Below are 27,920 nucleotides of genomic sequence, written 5' to 3'. Positions count from 1 at the left end.
GACGGCCGGGACTTCTTCAAGCCTGTCCCAGAACGGGCCCCAGAGCTGAGTCAGAATGGACCAGCGCTCAGCCCGCAGCCACTGTCTCACTGTCCCACCCACAGAATCTCAGCTGCAGCATGCTGCCCCAGCCTGCACACCTCCGAGGTGGGGCTCATCCTCCCGGCAGCCCCAGCCTTGGGGGACGGCCCTGACTCTCTGGCCCTCAGTGCATCTGTTCTAGAGCCGCAAGTTCCTTGACAGCTCTGCTTCATGAGGGGAAATGTCTTGGATGCATCTCTGACTGGCTGAGGACAAAACACAGGACTGGCCTTAAGTCAGGGTGCTGGGGACAGTGGCTTAGCTGTACTTGGCTGATGTTAGGTGCAGGTCAGGCACTCCCCCAAAAGGGGGGCTCTTTGGGACTGTGCAATGTGAAGGGGAATGAGGCTCGGAGCCAGAACTGAATCTGATGAAAATTGTGCCTCAGTTTCCCCATCTGTTTGGTGAGTGAGTTGCACCCAATGACCTCAGAGGTTAGCATTCTGCCGTCACACCACTGCCGCCTGCAGCCCACTTGGGACCATCAGCCATCGTAACTGCCCACCACGCCTTCACCCTGCGCCCCTCAGCTGCACTGAAGAAGCCCAATAAATGCCAACAGATGCTACCTCAGGATGAAGCACTTGCCTTCCCTGACCTGCAAGCTCAAATGAGCCTGACTCCCCAGCAGGGGATACTTGAGGCCCTGGAGAATCCACTCTCTCCAGCTCCAACTTCCCCTAAGGCAAAGGGAACCCCCTTTACTAATCTGCTCCCTGTTTCACTGTCTGAACTGCAGTCTCCTAGCTCAGGAAGCCCCCAGGCCAAGGTCATCAGGACCAGGCCCCTGTTAAGAGCCATCCTTGAACCAGCAACAATGACGAACAGATAATCTAAAATTGCACTTGTTCCTAGGGCAAGAATAGACCTCTAGAATACATCCATATGAATACAGCACGTTCTCTCTCATGGATATGTGTATGTAGAGACAGATCTCTGTGTAACCTCCCTCTTCACTTCTCCACCCTGAAGTCAGGTCCAGAAGAGCCACAGCTGGGCCTCCACAGCCTCCAGGGCACCAGCCACTCTCCACTGCCCAAATCTGCCCCTGCAGCAACCCTGCCCCACATCCTGAGGGCTGCCAAGGTGTTGTGGGACCAGCAGCCCAGACACAGACTCCGGCAAAGGGCACCGAGGCCAGGGAACAGTGAGTGCCGGCTTGCTGGACTCCCCGTGGAGACTGCCCCATCACCTCCGTCTCCCCAACTCTGGAGGAAGTGGATGCTGGGTTTTTCAGTCTTCGTCTCTGTGTCTCTCTTGGTCTTTCTCAGTCTCTCTCTCCCACAATGAAGCAGAGAGAAGGCAGATGGCCCCAGCCTCCCTGTCCATGCACACTGGCCCCGAGTAGGCCTCTATTGTCTAGAGCAATGCGGCGGCCAGTCCAGCTTATAGGCTATGGAGCCTTGGAATCTTCCTCCTGTGAGCCGGAGTGCTGGCACCAGGGAGAAGCAGAGGAGGAAGGGCGTGGGACTCAGGGGGCTTCTGGGCAAGCCCAAGACAGGCTGAACAGTGAGAAGAATGGCCCCAAAAGTATAGGGGGGAAGATGGCAGGGGCAGGGGAGAGCACAGGTGGGTGAGAGGAGGGCAGCAGGCGCAGATGCCATCAGAGCTGGTTAAAAACCACGGAGGCCTTGAGGTTAGTGGGTTCCACACCCTCGCCAAAGGTGATGAGGAAGTACATAACCTTGCGGATCTTGGCCAGGTCCGACAGGCGCTCCCCAAACTCCAGGGCGTCGGCCTCGTTCCAATCCATGGCATCCGAGTCCTCCTTGCGCCAGAAGATGGCAGTGGGGTCCAGCAGCTGGCGCGTCATGAGGTTGGTGAGGTCAGGCGTCCAATTCTGCGAGGTGCCTGTGATGGTGACCTTGCCTGGCTTGTCCAGCACGACATGCCAGCGCTCGAACTGTAGTCGCTGCTGCTGGGTGAAGTTGAGGCGGTACACGGACTCCACTGGCCGCAGCAGCTTCTCCCCATCCTGGCGCTTCTCCCCGCGCTGCTTCAGGCTCTCCACGCGTAGCCGCATCTGCCTGGTCAGGTCATGGTCCAGGACCAGTGGCATGTCCAGCTGTGGCTGCTGCGGCCTGTCCTCCGCCATGGCCCAAGTGCTGCTGCCACCAATACCAAGGACCCAAGTGGGCTGGAGCCTGGAGCCGTGGAGAGAAGAGGCCACCAAAGGGGTGCCCCGCCTACCTTCTGCCCTTCCCTCTTCCCCTCCCTTTGTCACTGGCCCTTCCCAGCCCCACCCAGTTCTCAAAATGGGGTGTGTGTGAGGGGTGGGAGTCCCCATCTGCGTCCACTCCAGTCCCCACAGAAGCGATAATGCAGGCCCTGCAGGCAGGCGGAGGGTGGCAGGCTCCTTGGGGACCAGGTCGCTGATGTCAATTGCTGTGGCAACAGCCCTGACTACTAGGGCCGGGCTGGGCGCTGGCTTGTTTGTGAAGATGCGAGCACTTCGTAAGTCAGTGATGGGGAGGGCGGTGGGGAGCAATCCTCACTGGAGGTACACAGGAGAGGACGAAAGACCCGCAGGACCAGGTGGAGAGGCCAGGACCAGAGAGGGCTCAGTGATTGGAGATCTGTAGTCACCTAAGCCAAACCTTGGAGTCACCCCGACACCCGCCTCCCCCTCACTCTTCTACACCAATCACCAAAGTCTGTCGATTCTGCTTCCCAAACACCCTGGGACCCTTCCCCTCCAGTCCCACTGCCAGGATCTCAGCCCAGCTACCACATCTCACCCAGACCCATAGTTCTCGAGACTTGAGTGAGCATCAGACTCACCCTCAGGACTTAACACACAGATTGCTGCACCCCCTCCCAGAACTCCTGGTTTATCAGGGCTCTGTGGGCCTGAGAATCTGCATTCCTAACCACCTCCCAGGCGACATGCTGCTGGGCCCGGGACTGCGCCTTGAGCATTACTGACCCGGGTGACACTGGCGGCTGGCTGTGCCACAGCCCTGCACCATGGCCACCACAGGACCAGGCTTCACTTCTACCCAAATCCCACCACTTACTCCACCTGAATTAATCCTCAGTTTCCTGCAGGAGACTTGCGGCAGAGGAAGAATCTGGCAAATGTTTATATCCCCAGGGCCCAGGGCAGAACCAGGAGCTCAGCCTTTATACTGGGGAAAAGAAAGAACTGGAATGTGTGAGTGGAGCTGCAGTTGTGGAGAGGGTGGGGATGGGAGTTGGAGAGTGGCCGTCGCCACAACATGCCACACACAGAAAAGAGGACAGAGTCAAGGCCAAGGTGTAACAACGGAAAACAATCTGAAGGGTCTAGACCACAAGCACGCTCAATTGTGAGACGGTGGCTAATCAATCAGTGGGATCCTGGGCTACCTGAACAGCAGAGGGGCACCAAGGCAGACAGAACACCTGGTCCTGTTAAAACCACACTGCAAGCCCAGCTCTGCAGGTCATTGGCAGCAATTCCCCCAAGGGTATTTGAGAGAGCCATACAGCTAGAAGTACAACTGCCTGATCCTCACAGAACCTTTTGCTTTGTAGCTGGAGGGGCAGGGGAGAGGGGAACAACTTGGCTAAGGAACTACCATGGGAGGCGTGCCTTTCCTCCATATCGGGGAGCTGTTTCCATCCTTTCCAGCACCACATTCTGCTTTTTATTTGTTGAATTGCTCAGTTTTTGCCTGTGACACACCTGTCCCGAGAGGGTAGGAAGTGTGTCTTGTCATCACTCTAGGCCAGCACCCAGAACAGGGCCTGCCACACAGAAGGCCTCAGAAATGCTTCTTGAACGAACGGATGAACGAACAAATGAATCAATGAATGAACGAAAGAACGAATGAATGAATGGATAAACAAAAGAACGAATGAAAGAATGAATGAATGAATGGATGAATGAATGAAAGAACGAATGAATGAACAGATGAACGGATGGATGAATGAATGAACGGATGAATGAACGAATGAATAAATGAATGGATGAATGACTACATGAATGATGAATGAACGAATGAATGAATGAATGAATGGATTAACGGATGAATGAACAGATGAATGAACGAATGAATGAACACATGAATGAACGCATGAATGAATGAACAGATGAACGAAATGAATGAATGAACGGATGAATGGATGACACTGACAAGGGACAGGTGATGTGATGGACCATGGGGCCCAAGCCCAAGGCCAAGAGGAAGGTGGACAGGTGGGGAGACAGTACACAGGTACTGGCCAGGGCCAAAATGAAGAGTAGCGGCAGGTGAGTGTCAGGGTTGGAAGTGAGCAAGATGGCTGGAAGGTGAGGTCAGAGAGACCGGGCCTTTGGCTGAAGACCTCCAGGGAGAGCAGTCCTGGGCCCAGGCTGTGGCATGGCAGCAAGTGACCGAGGTGGCTGAAGGTGAAGGCTGATGGAGAGGAGATGAAGAGCTAAGACAAGGGTAAAAGGGCAAAGTGAGAGGGCGGACACAGTAAAGCCTGGGACACAACAGTTCTCAGGGTAGAATGGGCTGGGAAATGGGAGGAGCCAAGCCCTTTGTGCCCAGGTGACTGGCCAGGGCAGCTGGCTGATGGGGACAGCAACACAGTGGGCTGAGGTTGGGAGCCCAGTGAAGAAGCCAAGTGCTTGTATGGAGACGCCATGGTCCGGAAGCAGCACTGGGGAAGGAGGATCCCCTATTTCTGGATCCTGAGGGATGGGGTAAGGGGGGTGTGATCAGCTTCTACTGATGAGGATTTAGGGGCACAAGACCCCTGGGGAGGGCCTGAGTAGAGTGGCACCGAGCTTCAGGAGGCTGAAGGTGGAGGACGGTTGTGACGGGAGCTTGAGTCTTACAGATTGGGCAGGAGGGAGGAGCGGTGGGAGTCAAGGGAAGGCCTGGGCCAATGGCAAATGTTCAACCAAACTGTTGCATCCTGATTTCAAGTTCCTAAAACCTGGTCACCTGAAGTCCACTGCCCTGCCCTCAGGGAATGTACCATCAAGTCGGGGAAGCTAAAATGCCCCCATCAGGGACCCCGTAGGATCAGGGCACGAGGCTAAGAGATGTCTGGCAGAACAGAGAAGCAGGTGGGGCATCTGGAAGGGGGCAGGGGAGGGAATTTAACATGTGCAGAGAGTGTGAAAGGCAAGGGTTTGCCTTCCTCTGGCCCCTTTAATCCTCCACAACCCTGGGTGCTGGAAAGGTCAATTTACACTGAGGACAAAAACAGCTAGCAGCGGACCCAGCCGGCATCAGATCCAGGTCAGGCTGGCTTCCAATCCTGTGAGGCGTAAGGGTGGCTTCCTGTGTGGGGGTGTGTTGGGGGCATATGTGTCAAGGGTGTGATGCTCAGTGTGTCTGAGGCTCAGAATCCCCAAGTGTGAGGTGGGGAGGGCAAGGGTGCAGCTCAGGCTGGGCAGCACCCCCACTGCCCTTCCATGGAGAAAACAAGGAGGCCCTGCAGGGCAACAGGCCCAGAAAGTGAGGGGTGACAACAAACAGAGCCCAGTCAGCAGGGACGAGGGAGGGAAGGTACAGTAATGAGCTCCGCAGGGCGCTGAGCCTCCTTCTGGGATCCATGGGCTAGCACCACAGCAGCACAGGAGGCAAAGCGCAATTAGCCAGGAGCGCTCAGACCCACCCTGGCCTCCCTGGGACCCAAGCTGCTGTAGATCAGCCTCTTGGCCCTGGCAGCCTCCCAGACCAGCCAGGCCAGGTGCCCCAACCCCCTGCAATAGGAACCTTTGGCCCACAGATAAACACGGGCCTCCTGCCTGCAGTCCTGGGCCCGCTCTTCACTGGTAAGAGGCAGAGCTGCACCAGGAACCGCTTGGGGCCAAGCCCAGGGCAGAACACACAGGCTTCCACCTACAAATGGCCAGACGGATGGCCTCCCCAGGAGAGGACCCAGTGGAGTGAGGCCCAGAGCCACAAGGCCCTGGGAGGTCTGGGACAGCAAGGCCGACCATGGGGCTGCTGGGTGGTAGCTGAGTCCAACAATTTGGAAAGGAGCTCTGCTCCCAAAACTCTCCTGAGCCTTCTCTACTCCACGTCCCTGGTGGCCTAGGCAGGGACATATACGTTGGGCCAATTCTGCCCGTGGGGAGCTCACCTCATGGGGGAGGTGAAAGATAAAACAGGCAATTACAGGGCAAGGTGGGAGGTGGGGACAGCCCTACAGGATGCCCATGTGCCCCTTCAGCCCCTGACTGAGCCCTCATCTAGCACGGGCTGGGCTCTAAGGCAGGGGGACCTTGTTCTGGGCTCAGAGAAGGGGGTGGGAGCCTGGAAGCTGGAGAGTGAGGACCAGCCCGACACCCAGAGCACAGAACCAGGCTCCAGCCCTCTGTGGGCCTTCAGGCATAGAACTAAAATGAGCCAACGGGTGGCTCTCGGAAGCCCTCCTGGCTCAGGTGCCCCATGAATACCCACATCCACACGCTGCAACCGTGGCCTCTGCCAAGGCCCCAGGGGCCCTACAGCAGGCAGGGCTCCTACCCTGCAGGACCATTGGGGCTAGGCCTCAGGGATGCCCACCCTGGAGTGGCTTTGAAAGGTTACACCCCTGTTCTGCAGACTCAAGAGCAAGACACCTATCAGAGTCTCAGCCTCGCCCAAGGGCACTGCTCCCTCTGACGGCCAAGGGATACCTCAGAGAATGAGGAAAATCTCAGTCTTGCACAGGAGTACCTTACCTGTATGTTCTATGATATTAATTATCATAATGCTGGTAGGCACGGCCACCTTTGGCCAAGCACCACGCCACACAAGGCTTGTTGAGTGCAGCATCTGGTCCCACCCTCACCACTCCCCAAGAGACAGCCACTCCGATTGTCCTGATTTTGCTGATGAGTCACCTGAGGCCAGCTCCAAAGCTACCAAGCGCTGAGGCTCACTGCCAAGCCTGGGAGATGCAGGTGTCCAGTGCTCCTCAGCCCCACTGCCAGCCCCTCCCAAGGGATGGCAGAAGGGCAGGGATGAGCAAGGGGCCATGACCAGAGTCTCCCTGCAGTCCCTGACAATAATTCTTCAGGAAGCCAGGGTCTGCCTCCACTCTGGTCTCCCTGCCTCCTGTGAACTGAATATAAGGCCCCTCTGCCAAGTGCTGGGATAGGAGGTCGGGTTGCAGGACCAGAGCCCATTCTTTCCAACCCAAACCCTTTGGCCCTAGTCCAGAACACCAGAGCTTAGAACCAGGAGTCGTGCAGCTGGGGATCGCCAACCCACCCTTGCTCAACAACTGGGAAAAGTCAGGCCCAGAGGAGGACAGCGACCAGCCGAGTCACGCAGCAGGTCTGTGTCTGTCAGGGGTCTCCTGAGCCCCACCAGAGGTGTACACTGCACACTAAATGTGATGCACACAGCTTCCACATTTCACAGGTGTGTGTTAATCCACCAAGTGTCCCCAACAACGGGGACGGGGAGAACATATCAGAATGACCTTGGGAGCCCCACAGATTCCCAGTGCCTGCCCAGCTGGAGGGTGAGGGATGGCAATTCTGACGCTCGGCCAGAACTGGGGTCCCCCACCCCATCCCTGGCACAGGCTTTTGAAAGTCTCATCTTCCACGTTCAGGTTCCGCCTGTCTGGCAGTGAGAGCCGCAGGCTGCGTTCACACTCCCCAGCACCCTGCCCCACCCTGCCCCAGGCCTCACCTTTTGCCACAGCGACTCCCGGGAGGCAAGTGACGAGCAGGCTGCCACAAACCAGCAGTTGCCCACCTGGCCCTGGTGCAGGTCGTGGGAGCTGATGCCATCCACAAAGAGGCGGGGGTCCTCGCAAATGTCCTGCAGAGACGGTGAGGAGAGAGCGTGAGGGGCTGAGGAGCATGCGGATGCCCCCCATGGCAGAGGACATGGCAGACACAGACATGACAGACAGACTTGCTGTGTGACTGTGAGCATGGAGAGTCACCTGCCTCCCACCACAGACTTGGGGCCCCATGTGGCCCATCTGCTCCCTGCTTGCCCCTTACCCCGTGGTCCTGCCTGGGATCCCTCTCCCCTTCCTGGCTGGAGAGGGCTCCTCTGCTAAAGGTTTGCTGATGAAGAACCTGTGGGAAGACGTCAGAGCGCCAGACCCAGGGCACTGCCTTCCTTCTGCCCGCTGCGCCCCTCCCTAACCAGCAAAAGCTCTGTTCCCTTCTGTCTCCAGCACCAGCAGCCCGAGTGCCCACCCCCGCCAGCCCACAGGGGCCCAGCAGGATTAAGTGGGGTGGGAGTGCAGGCATGGGGCAAACACCCAAATCCCATGTGGGGAGCACAAAGTGAGGGGCCAGTGGGGAGCAGTGGGCCAGGCCCCGCAAGGCACTTGACTCGTACAGTCTCATATCTGATCCTCATGCCGCCCAAGGAGCGAGGAGTTGTCATTCCATTGTATGGGTGAGGAATGGAGGTTCAGAGAGGGACTGTGACTTGTCAAAGGCACACAGCAAGCAAATGCTCAAGTGGAACAAAAACTCAAGTGAGGTAAAAACTTCGTCCCCTCCCCTCCCCTCCCCCTCCGCTCTCCTCCCCTCCCCTCCGCTCTCCTCCCCTCCCCTCTTCTTTTCTTTTCTGACACAGTCTCGCACTTTTGCCCAGGCTGGGGTCTGGAGTGCATTGAGTACAGTGGCGCAATCTCGGCTCTCTGCAACCTCCACCTCCTGGGTTCAAGCGATTCTCCTGCCTCAGCCTCCCAAGTAGCTGGGATTACAGGGGCCCACCACCATCCCCAGCTAATTTTTATATTTTTAGTAGAGACACGGTTTCTCCATGTTGGCCAGGCTGGTCTCAAACTCCTGACCTAAGGTGATCTGCCCACCTCGGCCTCCCAAAGTGCTGGGATTACAAGCATAAGCCACCGCACCCAGCCTCCATTTTTATTTTCTACAGAGACCGGCGGGCATGGCCCAAGAGGCTGCTCCATGAGACGTAGCCAGGGAATCTGGCCAGGGCAGCCACTGACCAGGGAATGATCCATGAGCAATTGGCTGCTCTCAGGCCCAGCACTTCCTAATTTCTGGAAGCCCCTTGCCCTGCCTGCCAAGAGAGAGGCAGCCCAGGGGGGCTCCAGTACCAGTTGCCCTCTGCACCTGACCCTGCCCCAGGGGGGCTCCAGTACCAGCTGCCCTCTGCACCTGATGCTGCCCAAGGAGCTCTGGCTTGGGTTTTCCACCTCTTCCTGCGGTGGGGGTATTTTCCTTAAAAGCTCCCTGGGGCAGTGCTGTGAAAGGCAAAAGCATGGGCTTTGGTTTCAGACTGGAGACTGAATTCCAGCTCCTCACTCGGCAGTCTGGCGAGCTCTCTGCGCCTCGGCTTTCTGATTTATAAAGTAGGAACAACGATTTCTTTATGTTGTTGGATTTGGGGTTTTTTTTTTTCTTTTTTTGAGACATGGTCTCATCTGTCACCCAAACTGGAGCGCAGTCACAATCACAGCTCACTGCAGCCTCAACCTCCTAGGCTCAAGCGATCCTCTGGCCTAAGCCTCATGAATAACTGGGACTGTAGGTCCACACCACCACACTCAGCTAACTCTTAAATTTTTTGTAGAGATGAGGTCTTACTATGTTGCCCAGGCTGGTCTCAAACTCCTGAGCTCAAGCAATCTTCCCACCTTAGCCTCCCAAAGTGCTGGGATGACAGGCTTGAGCCAACGTGCATGGCCAATAATTTCTACTTTGCGAGGAGAAATCAGTGTATGTAAAGTACTAAGCCCAGGGCCTGACCCAAAGCGAATGAAAGTCTCCTTCAATGTTCACGTGCTAGGAAGCTTTGCCCAGACCACCATGGGTGGCTCCAGCACCAAGAGATGCAACCAGGAAGGGTCAGCTCACCCTGTGTTCCCGCAGCTGTAATCATCCCGCCCCAAGGCCTGAGCTAGGGGTGGGGCCTGGCCTGATCCCTAGCCCTGGCCCAGGGAACAGAGCAGGCCCCTCCTCCTCTCCCATTGCCTCACTGAGCTGAGGAAGCCACTACTCCCCAGGGGTTGTGGGTACAGTGGAGGGTGGGGACCGGCAAACACTGAGACATGCCTTTCATGCACCAGGCATCCTGCTAGCACCACAATCCATCCTCACCATGGCACTGAGAGGTGGGCAATAGTTCCCTTTTACAGATAAGGAAACTGAGGCCCAGGGAGGTTGAATACCATGCCCTGGCCACACAGCACGGGCAGATGGCAGCAGCCCTCTGCCTGCCTCCACTCCAACAGGCACTCCTGAACTAGTTCCATCCCAAGAGCTTCTGCGATCCTACCACAGGCGGCCAGCAGAGGGCGGAAGAGGCAGGAAGACAGAATTTGAATGTCTGCTCCCTGTCTACTGGCTGTGCAACTTTGGGCCTCACCCATGCAGACGAGATAAATGACCATCCCTGCAGGGCTGTGTAGGGACTCTACAGATCGTGGAGCAGAGCAGTGGCAAGGGAAAATGGGGCAGAGGGCCCCTAGTTCCCACCAAGATGGGGACCCTGCCTGTCACCTCTGCCCAGAATAACCAGAGTTTTAGAGGGTCAGAGAAAAGGCTAGAATGCCCCCAAGGGCATGAGCAGCTCCTGAGACCTGGCCCCTCCTTCCAGTTGGCACCACAGGGTGCCCCAGGGCCAACCTGCACGGCGGCTTCTGCAGAGCACAGGTCTAGGAAACCCAGTGAGGCCACCTGCTCTCATCCATTCCCAAGGGCACCCCCTCAGGAAGCACAGGCAGGAAGAAGGGACTCGCCTCCCCTCCCCGCTGCCCTCTTATCTTCCCTCCCAGCCCTGGCCCACACCCCACAACCAGCCCATCCTCTGAGCCAGAGGGAGCTATGACTTAGCTTCTGTTCCCTGAGGCCAGGAGGGCAGGCAAGACGGGGAAGGGAGAGGGGCTTCCATATACGGAGGACCCCAGCCACATCCCTGGGAAGAGAAACAGCTACCACCTGCCATCAGCAGGGTCTATGGCAGGAAGTGACTCAGGTGTCCCTCCACTTCAGATCCTCCCAGCCAGTGTCCTAAGACAGACACACGACTGCCCCATCCCACAGAGGAGGAGGGTGAGCCCAGGACAGGGCAGTGATGTCCAAGATAACAAGGCAAGTAAGTGGGCCAATCCGATGGGACGCCCTAGGTCTGCTGGGCTCCCAACCACGGTCTCCCCACACTGAGCACCATAGCTGGGGCAGACCTGAGGTGCAGATCCAACCAGATCTGGGCCCCAGAACAGGGCTCTGGCCCCAGACACTTCTCCAGTCCTTGAGAGACAGACGGAGCTCGGGAGTCGCGATTCCCAGATTCCATCACCCTGACTTGCTGTGGAAGAGCAGGGACCTGGGGGCAATTGTGCAGCCAGACAGAGCAGAAGGCAGCCAGGCATGTTCCCACTGCCAGGAGAGGCTCAGGGTCACCAGCTCTCACCAAGAGAAGCCACCTGAGGTTGGTGGCACCTGGAGTCTGCTCTGGAATCCAGGGGCCACCTTGGGGCACCTGTAAAGGAACAATAGTAGAAATATCTCATTATGACTGGGCACCTGCTATGTGGCAGGCACTGTGCAAAACAACCCTGTGAGTGGGCACAGTTGGCATCCCCTTTTTATGGATGAGGAAACCAAGGCACAGAAAGATTAAGTCACTTGCTCAGGGCCACACAAGAAAAGGTGAACTGAGATTCAAATTCAGGCGGTCTGGCTGCAGTCTCCAGGTGGACTAGGTTTGTTTGTTTGTTTGTTTGTTTTTTAGATGGAGTCTCGCCCTGTCGCCCAGGCTGGAGTGCAGTGGCGCGATCTTGGCTCACTGCAACCTCCGCCTCCTGGGTTCAAACAATTCTCCTGCCTCAGCCTCTAGAGTAGCTGGGGCTATAGGCGCCTGCCACCACACCCAGCTAATTTTTCTATTTTTAGTAGAGACAGGGTTTCACCATGTTGTCCAGGCTGGTCTCAGGTGGGCTAGGTTTTATGGGTGACAAAGCCATCCTTCCTTCACCTGTCTCCCTGCACCTGTCCTAACCCAGATTAGGGGGTATCTCACTAGATAGCAATGAGACCAAGGGGTTGGGGATGCCCAGGCCCTCACCCCTGCCACCATGGGGCCAGGCTTCTCAAGTCCAGTGTTTGTCCTTCCGCTTTTCCTGGGCCACTGGCTGGACATAGGTCATAGAGTAAGTGAGGGAAGGTCTCTGCCCACAGGCAGGAACCTTGAGAAGGAGCCAGGCCCTGAACCTCCATGTGAGCAGGGCTGTGACAACAGGAGCCAGAGATAAATCAGAGGAAGCTGCCTGGAGGCAGTGATGCTGGCAGAGCAGGCATGGAGAGTGCTGGTAAGCAGGAAGGTTCAGGAGGGAAATGGAGACCCAAAGTGTCCTGAGGCAGATGCTGCCTCCAAAGCGGTCCTCAGGTGCCCAACCAACTGTGCTCCCTTCCATCCCTGTGCATACTTGCTGGGTTTCCTTAGGGTCCCCACCACCAGCCTGTGAGCTCCTAAGCAGGGCCCAGGCCTGATTTTGCCAACTTCCAGGTTTAGCAAAGCTTGGCAGGTTCCACTGGGGCTGCGGACAGGTCCCTGGGAGGGAGGGGGGACAAAGTGGTGCACAGGATTGGGCTGTACGGGGCTGCCCCTGAGGGCTGGAGGTTGACCATTTCTCCAGTCAACACAGCTCTAGGACAGCCTTCTGCACCTGCAGTCACCGCTCCCCTGCTCAGCCCCTCCCAGCCAGTTAGACCAGCTTCACCTGACAGGCCACAGCCCAGCCCACTTCCCTTCTCCCTTCGTGGCACAACAAGAAATTCCGGTTTCTAGTCCTGGTGTACAAGGCAAGGCAAGGCAGCAGACTGGATCCATGGCACCTGAGCTGTACCTGCAGAGGCTCCCTCCACGTCTGTCCTCCTCCCCCACTCTTTGTCCATCCAGCTTCACCCCAGTCACCTCCCTCCTGGAATCTAGGATCACAGAAGGAATGAACTAGACAGTGGGAAACAGGTCCGGGACTTCCATCTGGAACTGGAAAAGGAGCTGTAGCCTACGGCCCATCCCCTCTGCAGAAGACTTGCCCTCCCCCAGCCCTATCTCCTTCTCCTCCATGGCGGTCCCCACCCTTCAAGGCCTCTGAAAGCTCTCTCTGACCCCACTGAACCCCATCTCTGAGCACATGCCCAGAAGGGGGTCATTCCTGGGCCGTTGCCCCCACCTCCCCGCGCTGCCAGGCCTTGCTGCAAACTGCCTGTTCTGTGGCATGAAAAGGCCTTATGTTCAGGGAGCCCAGGAGTAGGGCCATCTCCAGGAAATGGCTTGATGGATAAGATCCCAGGGACTGGGCTGGGGCTGGGGCCCCCGAGACTGCCCCGGGGGAATTCTGGAGGTTCCAAACTGGTGTCTGTTCATTGGACCCCCACCCCTTGTCCCCTCTGCGTTCCACCAAAGGCCCTCCAGGCTCATACCCAGATGTGGGAGAGACAGCGCACTGGATGAGGGGATGCTGCCCCCACAGTGGTGACAGGAGGCCGCCTACCAGGGCCCTAGCCCTGAGCGAGGAGAAAGGACACCCTGAGCTCCCAGGCCTGGGGACAGTCCCCATTCTCCACGCATCTCCTCAGCCAGGCCTGTGAGGGGCCGGTGAATGACCACTGTACTGGAAAGAACAAAAACATAGCGAGCCTGTGGGCAAAGGGTGTGGGTTCAAGGCAAGTGCCCAGGTCAGCACCCAAGAGGACAAGGCCTGGTCCCACCTGCAGAGTCAATAGGAGATGGGATGTCCCAGCCAGGGTGGTTCTAGGTCTCCAACACAGGGTTGCCAAGGATAAGACGAGCAAGAGAGGGGAACCAGTTTGTCACCTGTCTCCCATGTGTATGACACCACAAATACCTCAAGTCATTTCAGTTTCCAGAAACTGTGACCAGCAAGAATTATCCTTCCCCAATTACAGATGAGGAAACTGAGGCCCAAGTAGGAGTGACTTGTTCAAGGTCACACTTCTAGTGAGGTAGGGCCAAGGCTGGAGTCAAGTTCATTCTGGCTCAAAAACTAGCCTCGGCATTCCATTTGAGAGGCAGGGAGGCTGGGAGCCTGGTTGAGGACATCCTCCAAGAACAGAGCAGCCACTATAAGGACCAACTCAGCCGGGTGCAGTGGCTCATGCCTGTAATCCCAGCACTTTGGGAGGCCAAGGCGGATGGACCAAAAGGTCAGGAGATCGAGACCATCCTGGCTAACATGGTGAAACCCCGTCTCTAATAAAAATACAAAAAATTAGCTGGGCATAGTGGCGGGCACCTGTAGTCCCAGCTACTCGGGAGGCTGAGCCAGGAGAATGGTGTGAACCCGGGAGGCGGAGCTTGCAGTGAGCCGAGACCGCGCCACTGCACTCCAGCCTGGGCGACAGAGCGAGGCTCCATCTGGAAAAAAAGGACCAACTCAGAGAAGAAGCTGGAGGGGATGGATGGGCATGCATGCAGCACCGCTTCCCATTTGTAAACAGGCGGTCACAGGTAAGACTTCATCAAAACAAGGCTGCCTGAGGCCAAAGTTCCCTCTCACTGGTGAGCAGCTGGGTGTTACTAATAACCCACTGGGCTGGGCCTGCCTCTTGCTGAGCCAAGACTGCTTGACTTCCTGCTCCACAAACCTCCCATCCCATTAGTGGGACAGGGGCTGCCTGTCCCGCAGGCCTGTTGCCAGCCAGTAGGCAGTGCCTGCACACACGGTTTAGGAAATCCAGGCAGTGCCACGGACCATCCACCCCAGCCTGGTCTGAGTCCCTATCGATGCTGCCCCATGGGCTCCACTCACACAGCTCTCTGAACACCAGCCACCATATGTTCTCTGCCACCTGCCCCCACATCCAGGACAGGGCAGCTCTGCGTGTTTGGAAAGGGCAGCTCTGCGTGTCTGGAAAGGGCAGGACACCGAGTGAGCCAGCAAGGAAGGCAATGAGAGGAGGAGGTGTGGCAGGGCTCCTGAACCCGCAAGGAAAGGGGCTCAGAAAGGGCAGCTGACTCCCCTGGTTCATGCAGCGGGAGAGTACCAAGTGGGCCAACCTGGCGTCTCCTCCTTTCACCGAGGCAGGCCCAGCCTGCTCCCGCCAGGCCTCACCAGCCTCTTTCCAGTCCATCTGGGCAATGGCCAGAGGGCAGGAGGGAGTCAGGATGGGGGCAGCCAGGCGATGGAGTGGGAGGAGGGTGAAGACCTCGAGTGCCCAGCCCTCCCCGCCACAGCCAAGGCCTCACAAAGGCCCTTTGAGGCCAGCTCCCTCTCCACCTACTTGACAAAGGAAGAGAGGAAGGCGTGTGTGGGAGAGGGGGCCCGAGAGGCAGAACTCTTGTGGCCAGGCCAGGAGGCTCCTGGGCCTTCCAGAGAGTCAGTACAGGGCCAGGGGGTCTGTTACAGCTCTTGGGACTGAGGTCAAGGGCACCAGGGGCCCTTTATCTGGTGTCAGGAAGGTGGGACGCAGGGAGGCAAGGCTCCTGGGTCCTCACCTACCCCTGCTAGCAGCTCATGGGCGATCTAGGACATGCACCTTCCTCTCTTGGCCTCAGTTTCTCTGCCTCTCAAGAGTCCCAGTCCAAGGACATCTACAGGGTATTTTCAGTCAGAAGGGACTCGAGATCATAGCCTGGGAGGGAAACTAGAAAACTACATTTCATTTTCCCAAAAAGCCCAGGGGATCACAGGGAACTTTGGAAAATGCAAATCTGACCCTATCACAGGCTGCTGAAAGCCTTTGCCTCAGAGGGACCTCCCTACCCACAGAGCAAGGTTGAGCATCTTGGCCCCAGATCTGCCATCCCGGGCACGGCCCTCCGCCGGCCCACAGGAGCCTGAGGGGCTCTGACCTGTGAGTTTCTATTCCCTCTGCCTTTTCCCACCCGGCCCTTCGGGCAAAAGCCTCATCACCCTTCACCTCCAAGACGCCTCCTCTGATTACTGGGCTGCGGGAGTCACAGCCTCCTCCGGCCCTGAGCATCCTTGAGACAGCACAGTCTCCTGCACTGTGAGGGGATGGCCCTCACAGTGTCACCAGCACAGCCCTGGAGGCCAAGGAGGGGCCTGTGCAGTAACCTCCAGCCGCTTCCCCTCCATCCAGGCCACCAGGGACCCCACTCTGCAGGACCCACAGACAAGCAGCGAACCCCTCCCCAGCCCACCCTCACATCCAGGAATCGGGGTTCATGGGGATGAAATCACACCACAAGGCCAAACATTTCTGTGTAACACACTCTAGCCTCAGGGACCAAGAGAAGCGGTCGGAGAGATGCCACCTGTTCATCATTATCAATAGCCATGGTCCCGTACTGGCTGCCAGGCTGTGTGTGGAATCTGGCATGCATTACCTCTTTTAATTCTCACAACCACCCTATGAGGTAGGTACTACTATTTTTTTTACTATTATTATTATTATTGATTAATCATCATAATAAATACTTTCCATTTCTACCACAAATGACTATTTCAAAATCATGATGATAACAATCAGGAAAGCAAATTCCTTACATTTGGATGTCAGTCTACATTTTACTAAAAACGGTCATATCCACATCACCCCATTTTTATTCCAAAAATGACCCTCAGTGGGGCTGAGGTTACTGCCCAGTTTTTCCTGTGAGGAAGCGGAGGCCCTGAGAGGGATGAAGGCCTGGCTGGGCCTCAACCAGTCCAGTGGTGGGCACAGGATTACAGCCCATTCTCCGAGCTCCCCATCCAGATCAAATTTCACCGTTTCAGCACCCTCACTTTCTCAACAGCCTGGGGCTAAGGATGCCTCCTCCCGCCACTCCAATGTCCCTGCAGACCCAGCCGTGTGGGTGGGCCTAGGCCTGCTCACCCAGCTCCAGCTGGGACCAGACACTGACCTTGGGCCGCTTCCACCTGACAGTGGGCCCTGGCGTGCCCTTATAGTAGAGCGAGTCATCAGTGGCAGGGAAGAGGGGGTCCTCGAAGAGCACCTTCCTGCGCAGGCAGTCCCGCCTCAGGGCCGAGTAGTTCTGGTCCTCATAGGGCTTCACGCACGAGAACATGGTGGTTGCTGCCTCAGGGAGGGAAGGGGGAACACCTGGACAGGAGGGCAAGAAGACCGTCACTCGTGGAGTCCCTGGGTCCCTGCTGTGCCCTGTGAAGTGGACATCATCAGCCCCATGGTACAGGCAAGGAAGGCTCAGAGAGGCGTGGAGCCTATCAAAGGTCACACAGCTGGTATACGGCAGAGCGGGACAGGCACTGACCAGCCTGCCTTCACAGACTGGATTTTCTCGTTTCTGAAGCTCAGAGGCGGTACCAGGCCCGCAGGCCACTCAGAACTCAGGCCTGGCCCAGACCGCACCCAACTCGCTGCATTCCTTTGACCAACCTTCCGTATACCTCCTCAGACAGAATCAGACCAGTGGCCAGCCCTGGCAGCTCCTGTGCCTCCCACAGGAAAGCAGCGTGTGCCTCCGGGTTTCCCTCCCCTCCTCTAGAGAGTGGCACATTTCTGTCTGGTGTGGGAAAACCTTGCCCCAGGTACCCCTCTTGGCATCATTCATTCATTCTCTCGGTCCTCCCCGCACCATGCTGCCTTCCTCACAGCACCTCGGAATAGATGCCTCCAATTCCGTAGAGAGCAGGCCCATGGCTCCTTAACCCTCCCTCCATTCCCCAGGGGCCCTGGTGTGGGTAGAGGGCAGGGCAGGGCAGGGCAGGGCAAGGAACAGTGGCTGGCAGGGCCTGCATATCAGGTGCGCCGAGAGATGCTCAGACAGCCAAGCGCCTGAGTGACCACCCCATTTATGACCCCCCCACCCCATCCCTCAAACTCCATCTGGGCTGCGGTGCAGCCCCACAGCGCCCGGTCTCCTCTTCCTGGGGCCTGCCCAGGGTAACAGTGCAACCCTTTGGGGGTAAAGGCCACAATTTCCAGCCCAGCCCTGACAGAAACCAGGGCAAGGTAGGCTGGCTGTGGGAGCGACATCTGAGAGCAAGACCGAGTGAGTGCCAGCCCCAGCGGCACCGCCCTCCTGCTGGGTGACGCCGGACAGGTCATGTGAACTCTCTGGGCCGTTTTCTCGGCTCAGTGATGGGAACTACGCAGCGCTGCTGCACCTCCTGGAAGGAGCGAACCCATTAACTGAAGGCTGAGGAGCCTGCCGAGCACGCCAGTAGGAAGAGGAGTGAGGCGGCAGGGGCCGAGACACCCGGTGGTCCCAAGAGACGCCCCTTTTCCCTGGCCAGATGTGCGTGTGTACTGCCTGCCAACAGTGCCAGTGGGCACACGGCTGCCAGCTTTCACAAAATACAACTGAGGCTCAGTGAGGTGAGGCGACCTGCCCAAGCTCCCCCGGAAACCTGGTGTCTGGACAGGGACCCAGATCCTCCGACTTCAGTACCACCGCCTTGGCTGTGTGACCCTACCGCTCTCACTCAGGGTCTCCCCACACACCGTGGCTGAGCTGGGGCCTCACTGGGGCCTCACGTGGAGGGAAATAGGGAAGGGAGAGACAGGAAGGGAAAGAGGCGAGTTCGGGTAGTGAGCACGGGCACGGATGGACAGCAGGGAGGAAGGGGGGCCATTGTCCCCCCCACCTGCCAAGGGAGCTGACAGCAGTTGTCCCCTGCTCTGCACCTGAAGCCATTTCACCTTCTGCCCCCACATCCGTACTGGGGCAGCTTGTGACCTCAGGCCAACCACTTAACTTCTCTGGCTGCCCCTCTGCCCAGGGAGGCCAGCAGCCCTGCCCCCTCCCACCCATTCTCCCTGCCTTGGAGGCCTAAGGGAGAGAGAGGAGCCCACAGAGCCAGCTCCCGGGCTTCAGGCTTCTGGCACAGTCACCAAGGAGCATCATTAGCACCACGGGTTTCCGGCAGGGTCAGCTCGGGAAGCAATTTAAGCTAAAAGAATTAGATCAGAGAAGCTGAAAGCAGGAACCCAGAAATCAGCTCTTGCAATTCCAGTGTTTCTGAGCCTAGAGGGCCCAGAGATGGGCAGCAAGCTCACCCAGGTCACACAGCCAGGCCGGTAGAGAAAGAGGGTCTGGGTGTTCTCCAGGCCAGGAAGGGGCCAACACTGTTGGGAGGGTCCACTCCTGGGGATGACGGAAGGGAGGGAGAGGCCACAAAGGGAGAGCTCAGCTAGGCCAAGGGCTGCACAGGGCCAGGCCTGGCTGGCTGAGGGTCTGATACCATTGCCCCATTCCTCCAGCCTCACCCGCCTGCCAGGCTGACCTTGGCCTACTTATGTGAGGTTCTTCTGGCCCCAGCCCTTGCACAGACTGCCCTCTATACTCTCCATCTGCCCCAAGGTCACCTCCCAGTGTATCTATGGGGCCAACACCCCAACAGGGTCAGCTGTCCTCTGCTAGCTCCAGGTAGAGCACTGAAGGCCACAGACAGACCACGAGGCAGGCAAGCTGCTCCACCCAGGCCTTTTCTTTCTGAGCCTGAGCTTAGGCCCGCAGCACTTCCTGTCTCCCTGGTGTTTTCAGCTGTTTGGGCCAAGCAGGACCACCTGAGCTTCCCAGCTCCCCTGTGCGCCTGCCCTCTTCCCTCCTCCTGCCAGTCTCATCCCCACCATTCTCCACCCTGGGCTGAAGCTCCAGGGCTCGGAGCTCCTCGCAGCTCCCACAAAACTGTTTCCTCAGGGCCTCTGCACACAGTGTTCCTCTGCCATCCTGTGCCCCTGGGACAGCACCCATTAACACTGTACCCCATCTACACATGACTTCTCTGCCTCCCCAGCCTACCCCATATCCCTCCAGGGCAGGGGCCATGTCCAGCTCCTCTCTCTATCCCAGGGTCCAATGCCGGGCTTCAGGGACTGAGTAGCTGTGTTGCATGAACCAATAAACATGAGTACAGGTGGAATTCCTTCAAGAAGAGAAAAAGGCTCAGAGAGTGGCAGAGGCTCCCAAGGGGAATCAGCTTTCCACATCACAGCCGCCAGCACTCAGGTCTGCTGCAGCAGGGCCCACCCCTTCACCCTGGCGCAGGCCTGGCTCTCCTCTCCTCCCCTCCCTGATAGCTGGGTGCCAGCCAGTGCCCACACCCCCACTATCTAGGCTGTAGCCCTAGCACATTCTGCTGCAGCCCGGCCCTTCTCCAGCACCTGAGACTCGGCCCGGGCCCCCGCTGCCCTGAGCAGGCCGCATCACCTCACTGGTCTGCATGCTCCTTGTCTGGAAGAGACAATGTGCCAGGGCCTCTGGGCCACTGTGAGGAGCAAATAATACCCCACCATGCAGAGCGGCACTCTGTATCCTTTCATGCTCTGTGCCCTGAGGACTGACAATCTCAGGCAGTCGACATCTGGGCTTCACCCACGATGTGTCCAGACCCCTGCCAGGCATGGGGGGGCTACCACAACTTGGGGTTCCTGTCTGAGTTGGTCTAGTGTGGCCAACAGACACAAGGCCAAATGAAGTATGTCTCATTCAGCAAGAGGAAAGCAGGGAAGCCTCCACACAAGCCCGGCCACAGAGGCAGGAGAGAAAGGCCATTCCCGGCAAAGGAAACAGCTCACGCGAAGGCTCAGAGGTACGAAAGACATCTTTCTTACCACATCAGGGCACCCCCTAAAAGGAGCACAGTGCTAACCTGGGCCCTGCTTTGGGAAGCCTAGGAAATGAAGTCTGGAGGCTTGAGACCTGCATAAGAGGCTGCAGACTCTGGACAAGTTCCTTGATGTTCCCATCTACAAAATGGCTTAGCTGGTCATCATCTCCAGGGAAGGCTCACTGGTATCAGCCCTCCTCCTCCTGTGGCCAGGGCAGCGGTGAGTCAGACCCAGCCTGTACAGCGAGGCCTCTGTGGACCAAGAGTGGAAGTTTGGAGTTGGATCAGAATGAGGGGGCTGGGGGTGCTCACTAGGGAGCTTCAGGAACCCAGACTTCTGGCAGGTCAGTCAGATCTGAGTTTGCATCCCAGCTGCATCATTTAGCTACCGTGTGTCCTTGGGCAAGGTGGGAACCCCTCTGAGCTGTCAATCAGCAAGGCTCCTCTGAGCCCCACTGGGTTCCAGCCTCTAAGGTGACAGACGACAGAAAGAAAGTGGCATCTGTTCCTAGGCCTGCCTTAGGGAAGCTCAGTCTGTCCTCACCTGGGACATGGTTGGTACTCCTCTTCCAGGAGGCTGTGTGGCCTAGTCTGCTGTTCCCTGGACCTGCTGGAGGTGGCAGGGACAGCCTGGCTGTGTACAGGATAGAATAAGGCCTCATCTTCCAGTGGCCTGATACCCGTGAGCCTTCCCTGGACCACTTAAGCCATTTTGTAGACGGGAACACCAAGGAATTTGTCCTTGAGGCAGAAGCCAAGGCCAGGCTCCAGAGCTGTGTGGAGGGGCAAGTCACTTACCCCTCTGAGCCTCTGAGAGACGGGGTCATGGAGCCAGCATCAGCCCCAGGGGTATGATAAGAACCAAGGATACAGCTGAACCCAAGCCCAGAAGCAAGAGGGCCTCAAAGCCACCATGGGCCTCAAAGCCACAAAGGGCCCAGAATAAGCAGAGCCATTTGAAGAGAACAAGCCGGAGGACTTACACTAAGTAACAAGGCTGATCACAAAGCTCACAGGGTACTGTCTCACAGACCAATGGAACAGAATATAGAGTTCAAAAATAAGCCACAAGTATAAGGACACCTGATATATGACAAAAGAGCTGCCACAATGCACTGGGGAAAGGATTTATCTTTTCAATAAATGGTGGGTCAATTGGCTATCCATAAGGAAAAATAGTCGTCTTACCCCTACCTCAAACCGTATACAAAACTTATTCCAGATAGATTTCAAATCTAACTGAAAGGTAAAACAATAATGCTTTTAGGAAAGAACATGAGAAAAACAGTATACCCAAATGGCCTAAAAAGGGAAGAAAAAGTGCTCCACGTCACTAATCATTAAGGAAATGCAAATTAAAACCACAATAAGATACCACTATGCCCCCAGTAGAATGACTAAAGTGAAACACATGCAGACACACACACACACAGTCCCATGTAGAGCTCTTATGCATTGATGGTAGGAGGATAAATTGGTATAATCACTTTGCAAAACCATTTGACTACATCTAGAAAACCTGAAGAAATAATATAATCATGTGTTCATATAATCTAGTAATCTAGTAATTCTAAGAATATGTCCAATAGAAATGCATGCACATATTCAGCAAAAACCATGTACAAGAATGTCTATTGCAGTAGTATTTGTTAGAGCTGAAAATAAGAAACAAGCTAAATGTTCATTAACAATGGAATGGATCAATAAGTTCTTGTATATTCATAATAGAATAGTAAACAATAATGAAAATGAAAAATGTTGTCGCACACAACCCTATGGATGGATCTTACAAGCATATTAAGCAAAAGAAGCAATATTACATGATTCTACTTAAGTAAAATAGAAAAGCAGGGACAGCATTACCCCATTACCAAAGCCAGATAAAGACACTACAAGAAAAGAAAATTACAGGCCAATATGCCTTATGAACATAGATGCAAAACCTTCAACAAAATACTAACAAACAAGCTGGGTGTGATGGTGCATGCCTGTAGTCCCAGCTACTCAAGAGCCTCAGGAGGATAGCAAGACCCAATCTCTAGGAAAAATAATAATAATAATAATAATAAGGCAAATAATTCAAAAGCACATTAAAAGGATCATTCACCATGATCAAGTAAGATTTATATCAAGGATGCACGGATGGTTCAATATATGCAAATCAATAAACATGATACACAATACTAACAGAACGAAGGGCAAAAAACATAAGATCATCTCATTGAATTAAAAAAACACATTTGACAAGATTCAGCATCCTTTCATGACAAACAAAATAGGTATAGAAGGAATACACAGAAATCAGTAGCATTTTTATATACTAACAACACACTATCCAAAAGAGTCAAGAAAACAATCCAATTTACAATAGTTGCCATGGAAAAAAGAAATGCTTAGGAATAAATATAACCAAGAAGGTAAAAGACTTGTACACTGAAAATTATCAAACACTGATGAAAGAAATTGAAGACACAAATAAATGGAAAGATTCTGTATATGTAGATAAGAATTCGTATTGGTAAAATGTCCATTCTACCCAAAACAATCTACAGATTCAATGCAATCCCCTATCAAAATTCCAATGACATTTTTTGCAGAAATAAAAAACAATCCTTAAAATTCATACAGAATCACAAAAGACCCTGAATAGCCAAAGCAATCTTAAACAAAAAGAACAAAGCTGGAGGCATCACGCCACTGACTTCAAAATACACTACAAAGCTATAGTAACCAAAACCATATGGTACTGGCACAAAAACAGACAAAAGACCAATGGAACAGAATAGAAAGCCCAGAAATGAGTCCACACATTTAATTTGTCAATTAATTTTCAACAAAAGTACCAAGGACACACAAAGTGGAAAGGACAGTCTCTCCAATAATTGGTGTTGGGAAAACTGGATATCCACATGCAGAAGAATAAAAGTTTCCCTATCTCTCATCGTATGCAAACATGGACTCAAATGGACTAAAGACTTAAATATAAGAACTGAAATTATGAAACTACTAGAAGAAAACATGGGAAAAGCTGTTATGACATTGGTCTGGGCAATGATATTTTAGATATGACCCCAAAAGCACAGACAACAAAAGCAAAAATAGACAAAGGGGATTACATAAAGCTAAAAAAGTTTCTGCACAACAAAGAAAACAACAGAATGAAGAGACAACCTGCAGAATGGGAAAAAAGTTTGCAAACTAGGCACCTGACAAGAGTCAATATCCAGAATAGATAAGAAATTCAAGCAACTCAATAGCAAAAAACCCTAATGATCTGATTTTAAAGTGGGCAAATGATCTGAATAGACATTTCTCTAAAGAAGACATACAAATGGTCAATAGGCATATGAAAAAAATGCTCAACATTGGCTGGGCGCAGTGGCTCATGCCTGTAATCCCAGCACTTTGGGAGGCCGAGGCAGGTGGATCACCTAAGGTCAGGAGTTCAAGACCAGCCTGCTCAACACGGCGAAACCCCATCTCTACTAAAAATACAAAAAATTAGCCAGGCAGGCACCCAGCTACTCAGGAGGCTGAGGCAGGAGAATCGCTTGAACCCAGGAGGTGGAGGTTGCAGTGAGCTGAGATCACACCACTGCACTCCAGCCTGGGAAATAAGAGTGAAACTCCGTCTCAAAAAAAAAAAAAAAATTAAAAAGCTCAACATCACTAATCATTAGGGAAATGAAAATCAAAACCACAGTGAAATACCACCTCCCATCTTTTGGCTTTTATAAAAAAGACAAAAGTGTGATATCTTACCAAAAAAAACGACAAAAGATATGTCTTTTATAAAGAAGACTTTTTTTAAATCTTTTTTTTTTTTGATAGAGTCTTGCTCTGTCGCCCAGGCTGGAGTGCAGTGGCGCAATCTTGGCTCACTGCAACCTCTCCTTCCCAGGTTCAAGCCATTCTCCTGGCTCAGCGTCCCAAGTAGCTGGGATTACAGGCATGCGCCACCATGCCTGGCTAATTTTTGTATTTTTAGTAGAGACAGCGTTTCACCATGTTGGCCAGGCTGGTCTCGAACTCCTGACCTCAGGTGATTCACCTGCCTTGGCCTCCCAAAGTGCTGGGGTTACAGGCACGAGCCACTCACTGTGCCTGACTTAAATCTTTTTACAAAAGATATATCTTTTATAAAAAAGACAAAAGATAAGTGTGGGCGAGGATATGGAGAAAAGGAAACCCTTGTACACTGTTGGTGGGAATGTAAATTAGTACAGCCATTATGGAAAACAGTAGAGAGGTTTCTCAAAAAATTAAAAATAAAACTACCATATGATCCAGCAATCCCACTACTGGGTATAAATCCAAAGGAAATGAAGTCAGTATGTTGAAGACATATCTGCACTCCCATGTTCACTACAGCACTATTCACAGTAACCAAGATATGGAATTAACCTAAGAGTCCATCAATGGATGAATGGGTAAAGAAAATGTGGTATATACATACAATGTAATCTAATTCAGCCATAAAAAGAAAGAAATCTCATCACTTGTTACATAGATAAACCTGGAAGATAATATGCTAAGTGAAATAAGCCAGACACAGAAAGACAAATCCCACATGATCTTACTCATATGTGGAAGTTTTTAAAAGTTGAACTCATAGAAGCAGAAAGTAGAAGGGTGGTCAACAGGGACTGAGGGGTGAGGGTGGGGAGGGAGGTTGCAGAGATGTCAAAGGACACAAAATTTCAGTTAGATAAGAGGAGTAAGTTCAAGAGATCTATAAGTTCAAGAGATTGATTGCAACACGGTGACAATAGTTAATAGCAATAGATTATACTCTTGAAGATTGCTAGAAGTAGACTTTTCATTTTTTGGAGTCTCATTCTGTTGCCCAGGCTGGAGTGCAGTAGCGCAATCTTGGCTCACTGCAACCTCCCTCTAACGGATTCAAGCGATTCACCTGCCTCAGCCTCCCAAGCAGCTGGGATAACAGGTGCCTACCACCAGACTCGGATAATTTTTGTAGTTTTAGTAGAGATGGGGTTTCACCATGTTGGCCAGGCTGGTCTCAAGCTCCTGACCTCCTCAAGCTCCTGATCTGCCTGCCTCGGCCTCCCAAAGTGCTGGGATTCTAGGCGTGAGCCACCACTCCTGGCCGAGAGTAGATTTTGAGTGTTCTCAGGACAAAAAAGTATGTGAGATAATGCGTGTGATAATTAACTCGATTTAGCCATCCCACAATGTATACGCATTTCAAAATATTACATTGTACATGATAAACATAAACAATTTTTATCTGTTAAAAAGATCCATTTTTTTTTTAGACAAGCAAAGCCAGCATAATTCATCTACAGTGAACAGAAAGCAGGACTTGGCTATCTTGGGGGTAGAGACTGGAAGGGGTGTGAGAGAGCTTCTGGGGTTCTGGTAAAACTACTTCTTAATCTGGGTGGTGTTTACATGGGTGTGGTCCCTGTGCAAATACACTGAACTCTATACTTATGACCTACGCACCTGTCTGTAGATCAGTTACATACGCTTCAGTAAAAAGGTAAACAAAAGGACTGGCTGAATGTGGTGACCCAGGTCCCAGCAGATCAAGGCCCTTCACAGCTGTAGCCCTGTCCAGCTGGACACCACATACCCAGGGGGGCTGACCTAGGGGGAAGGGAGGCAGAGTGGGAAAGTGCCCCAGGCTGGGTCCGAGCACTAGACTTTGTCACGCAGGCTGTGTGACCTTCTGCGAGCCTCAACTTCTCTGATCTCAGCCTCCTCCTCTAGCTCTCAGGATACTTGCAGGCTTGATACTCAGAGTGTCTCAACACTTGGGGCAGTCCACAAGAAGGTCCTACAGGTGTGTGGCACCCCCACACCCCAACCAAGCACACACCTGCAAGGTTTCCTCTGCACCTGAGAAGGGGAGACGCCAGCCAGAGACCATTCCTAGGGGGATGTTTTCAGCCCTGAGGAAGGTGGCATCGTGCTCAGAAAAAAAGGGGAGGGAAGAGGTGTGGGGCAGGGATCATGGATGAGGCTGCAGAGGATCCCACCAGAGGCCCCAGGATGCCAGGTGCAGGAGTCTGGCTTCATCCTAAGGTGATGGGGAGTGTGGAAGGGTGCTGAGAAGGGGAAGGACTTGGTCATGGCTGTCTCGGGGAGCTCCATCTGGCTGCCACATGGGAAACGGACTAGAAAAGGACAAGACTAGACCAGATACACCATAAGAACGTCCACAGGACTTGGACTGGCAGGCTCACATGTGGACGTGGAGGGGCTGGGTTCCAGGGCCAAGTGGGAGAGAGCCTCAACTCTTCCTGGTGGCCAGCCAGTGGTGGGGGTGAAGGAAAAACACAGGAATGCCTACTGGGGGTCCTTCTCCTATGCCCCACTGCCCCATACCCCACACAGGTGCCCAGTGCAAAGCACAGGCCTGGCAGAGTGGGTATCACCCAGTGCTGGCCGAAGGAGCCAGTGACGCCCTCACCCATTCCCTGCCAATCAAAGCTCCCTTTCCCCTACCTCCCTTCCTCAACCTCTTCTCCCCTCTCAAGGGAAGACACCCCCCACCACTGCCCTTTGCCATATGAACAGGGGAGGGCTGAACAGCTGGGGCTTCATCATTCAGGGGACACAGTCAATTCCAACCTGCACATCTTTCCTGATGCCCGATCTGGGCTGGCGCTGAGCTGGCTGATGAGGAAGGGGCTGGGGGAAATGGTGGTGGCCTTCTGAGATGGAGCCTGAGCAGGGCCCGAAGGATAGGCCAGAATCAGCAAGGGCATAGCAGGGCAGGATGCGGCACAGGGAGAGGGAAAAGGTGGGAGGGCACTGGGTGGGTGGAGCCTGGGGGGGAGTTGGCAGGACCAGCTCTGCAGGGCTGGGGATGCCAGGCAGAGGGGCATTGGCACTTACTGAGGCACAGGGGAGCCAGGGGCAAGACTAAAGGTCAAATGCTGATACAGTGACCCAGGACTGGAAGTGCCCTGGCTCGAGCCATAGCAGGGAAGGCCAGAAGCCAGAGGGGACTGGAAAGGGCAGAAACTCCATTTGGTGGCTGCCTGGTTATTTGTGGTTTTGATTCTGTTAATGTATTTATCCCCTTCTATCCCATACCCCATCCTCCATCTGCTCCCTAAGTCACCACCTAATAAGATGCTTAAAGCGTGTCTCTTTGTCCTTTCGTGGGTGTACTGTGACCTCCCAGGCCCCTGTCTCTCTGACGTGCCGTGTGCTGAGGAATGGATGGCAGGGTGGGGAGGGAGAATGTGCTGTGGAGGGACAGCCAGGCTCAGCGCCACCTCAGGCTCTCAGCCCCTGGGCCACCCAAAGCTCCAGGCTCCTGGGTTCTGGCGCCAGAGCCAAGGCAACCAGGCCCAGTGAGTCACTCCAGCCACCACCAGGCGAGCTGGCACCAGGGCTGGGAAATCCTGTCTTTCTTCTCCCCTCCTCTTCCCTTATCG

The 27,920-nt window shown here is 54.4% G+C and overlaps 1 protein-coding gene across 2 annotated transcripts in view; it reads right to left on the bottom strand.

Moving 5' to 3' along the window:
• Positions 1-27,920, bottom strand: part of LOC105468793 (calpain 5) — a 54,733-nt gene that overhangs the window by 20,098 nt on the left and 6,715 nt on the right. For both annotated transcript variants that reach the window (XM_011719153.3, XM_024788801.2), the window contains exons 2-3: positions 16,836-17,035; positions 7,692-7,823 (exon numbers count right to left, since the gene is read on the bottom strand). In XM_011719153.3, coding sequence (XP_011717455.2) covers positions 7,692-7,823; positions 16,836-17,000 — 297 coding nt within the window. In that variant the 5' untranslated portion in view covers positions 17,001-17,035. The remainder of the gene's footprint in view (positions 1-7,691; positions 7,824-16,835; positions 17,036-27,920) is intronic.

The sequence above is a fragment of the Macaca nemestrina genome, chromosome 12, assembly GCF_043159975.1.
Source record: "Macaca nemestrina isolate mMacNem1 chromosome 12, mMacNem.hap1, whole genome shotgun sequence".
Classification (NCBI taxonomy): domain Eukaryota; kingdom Metazoa; phylum Chordata; class Mammalia; order Primates; family Cercopithecidae; genus Macaca; species Macaca nemestrina.
Note: the sequence above shows the minus strand (reverse complement) of the source record. Positions and strands in the feature narration are given on the sequence as shown.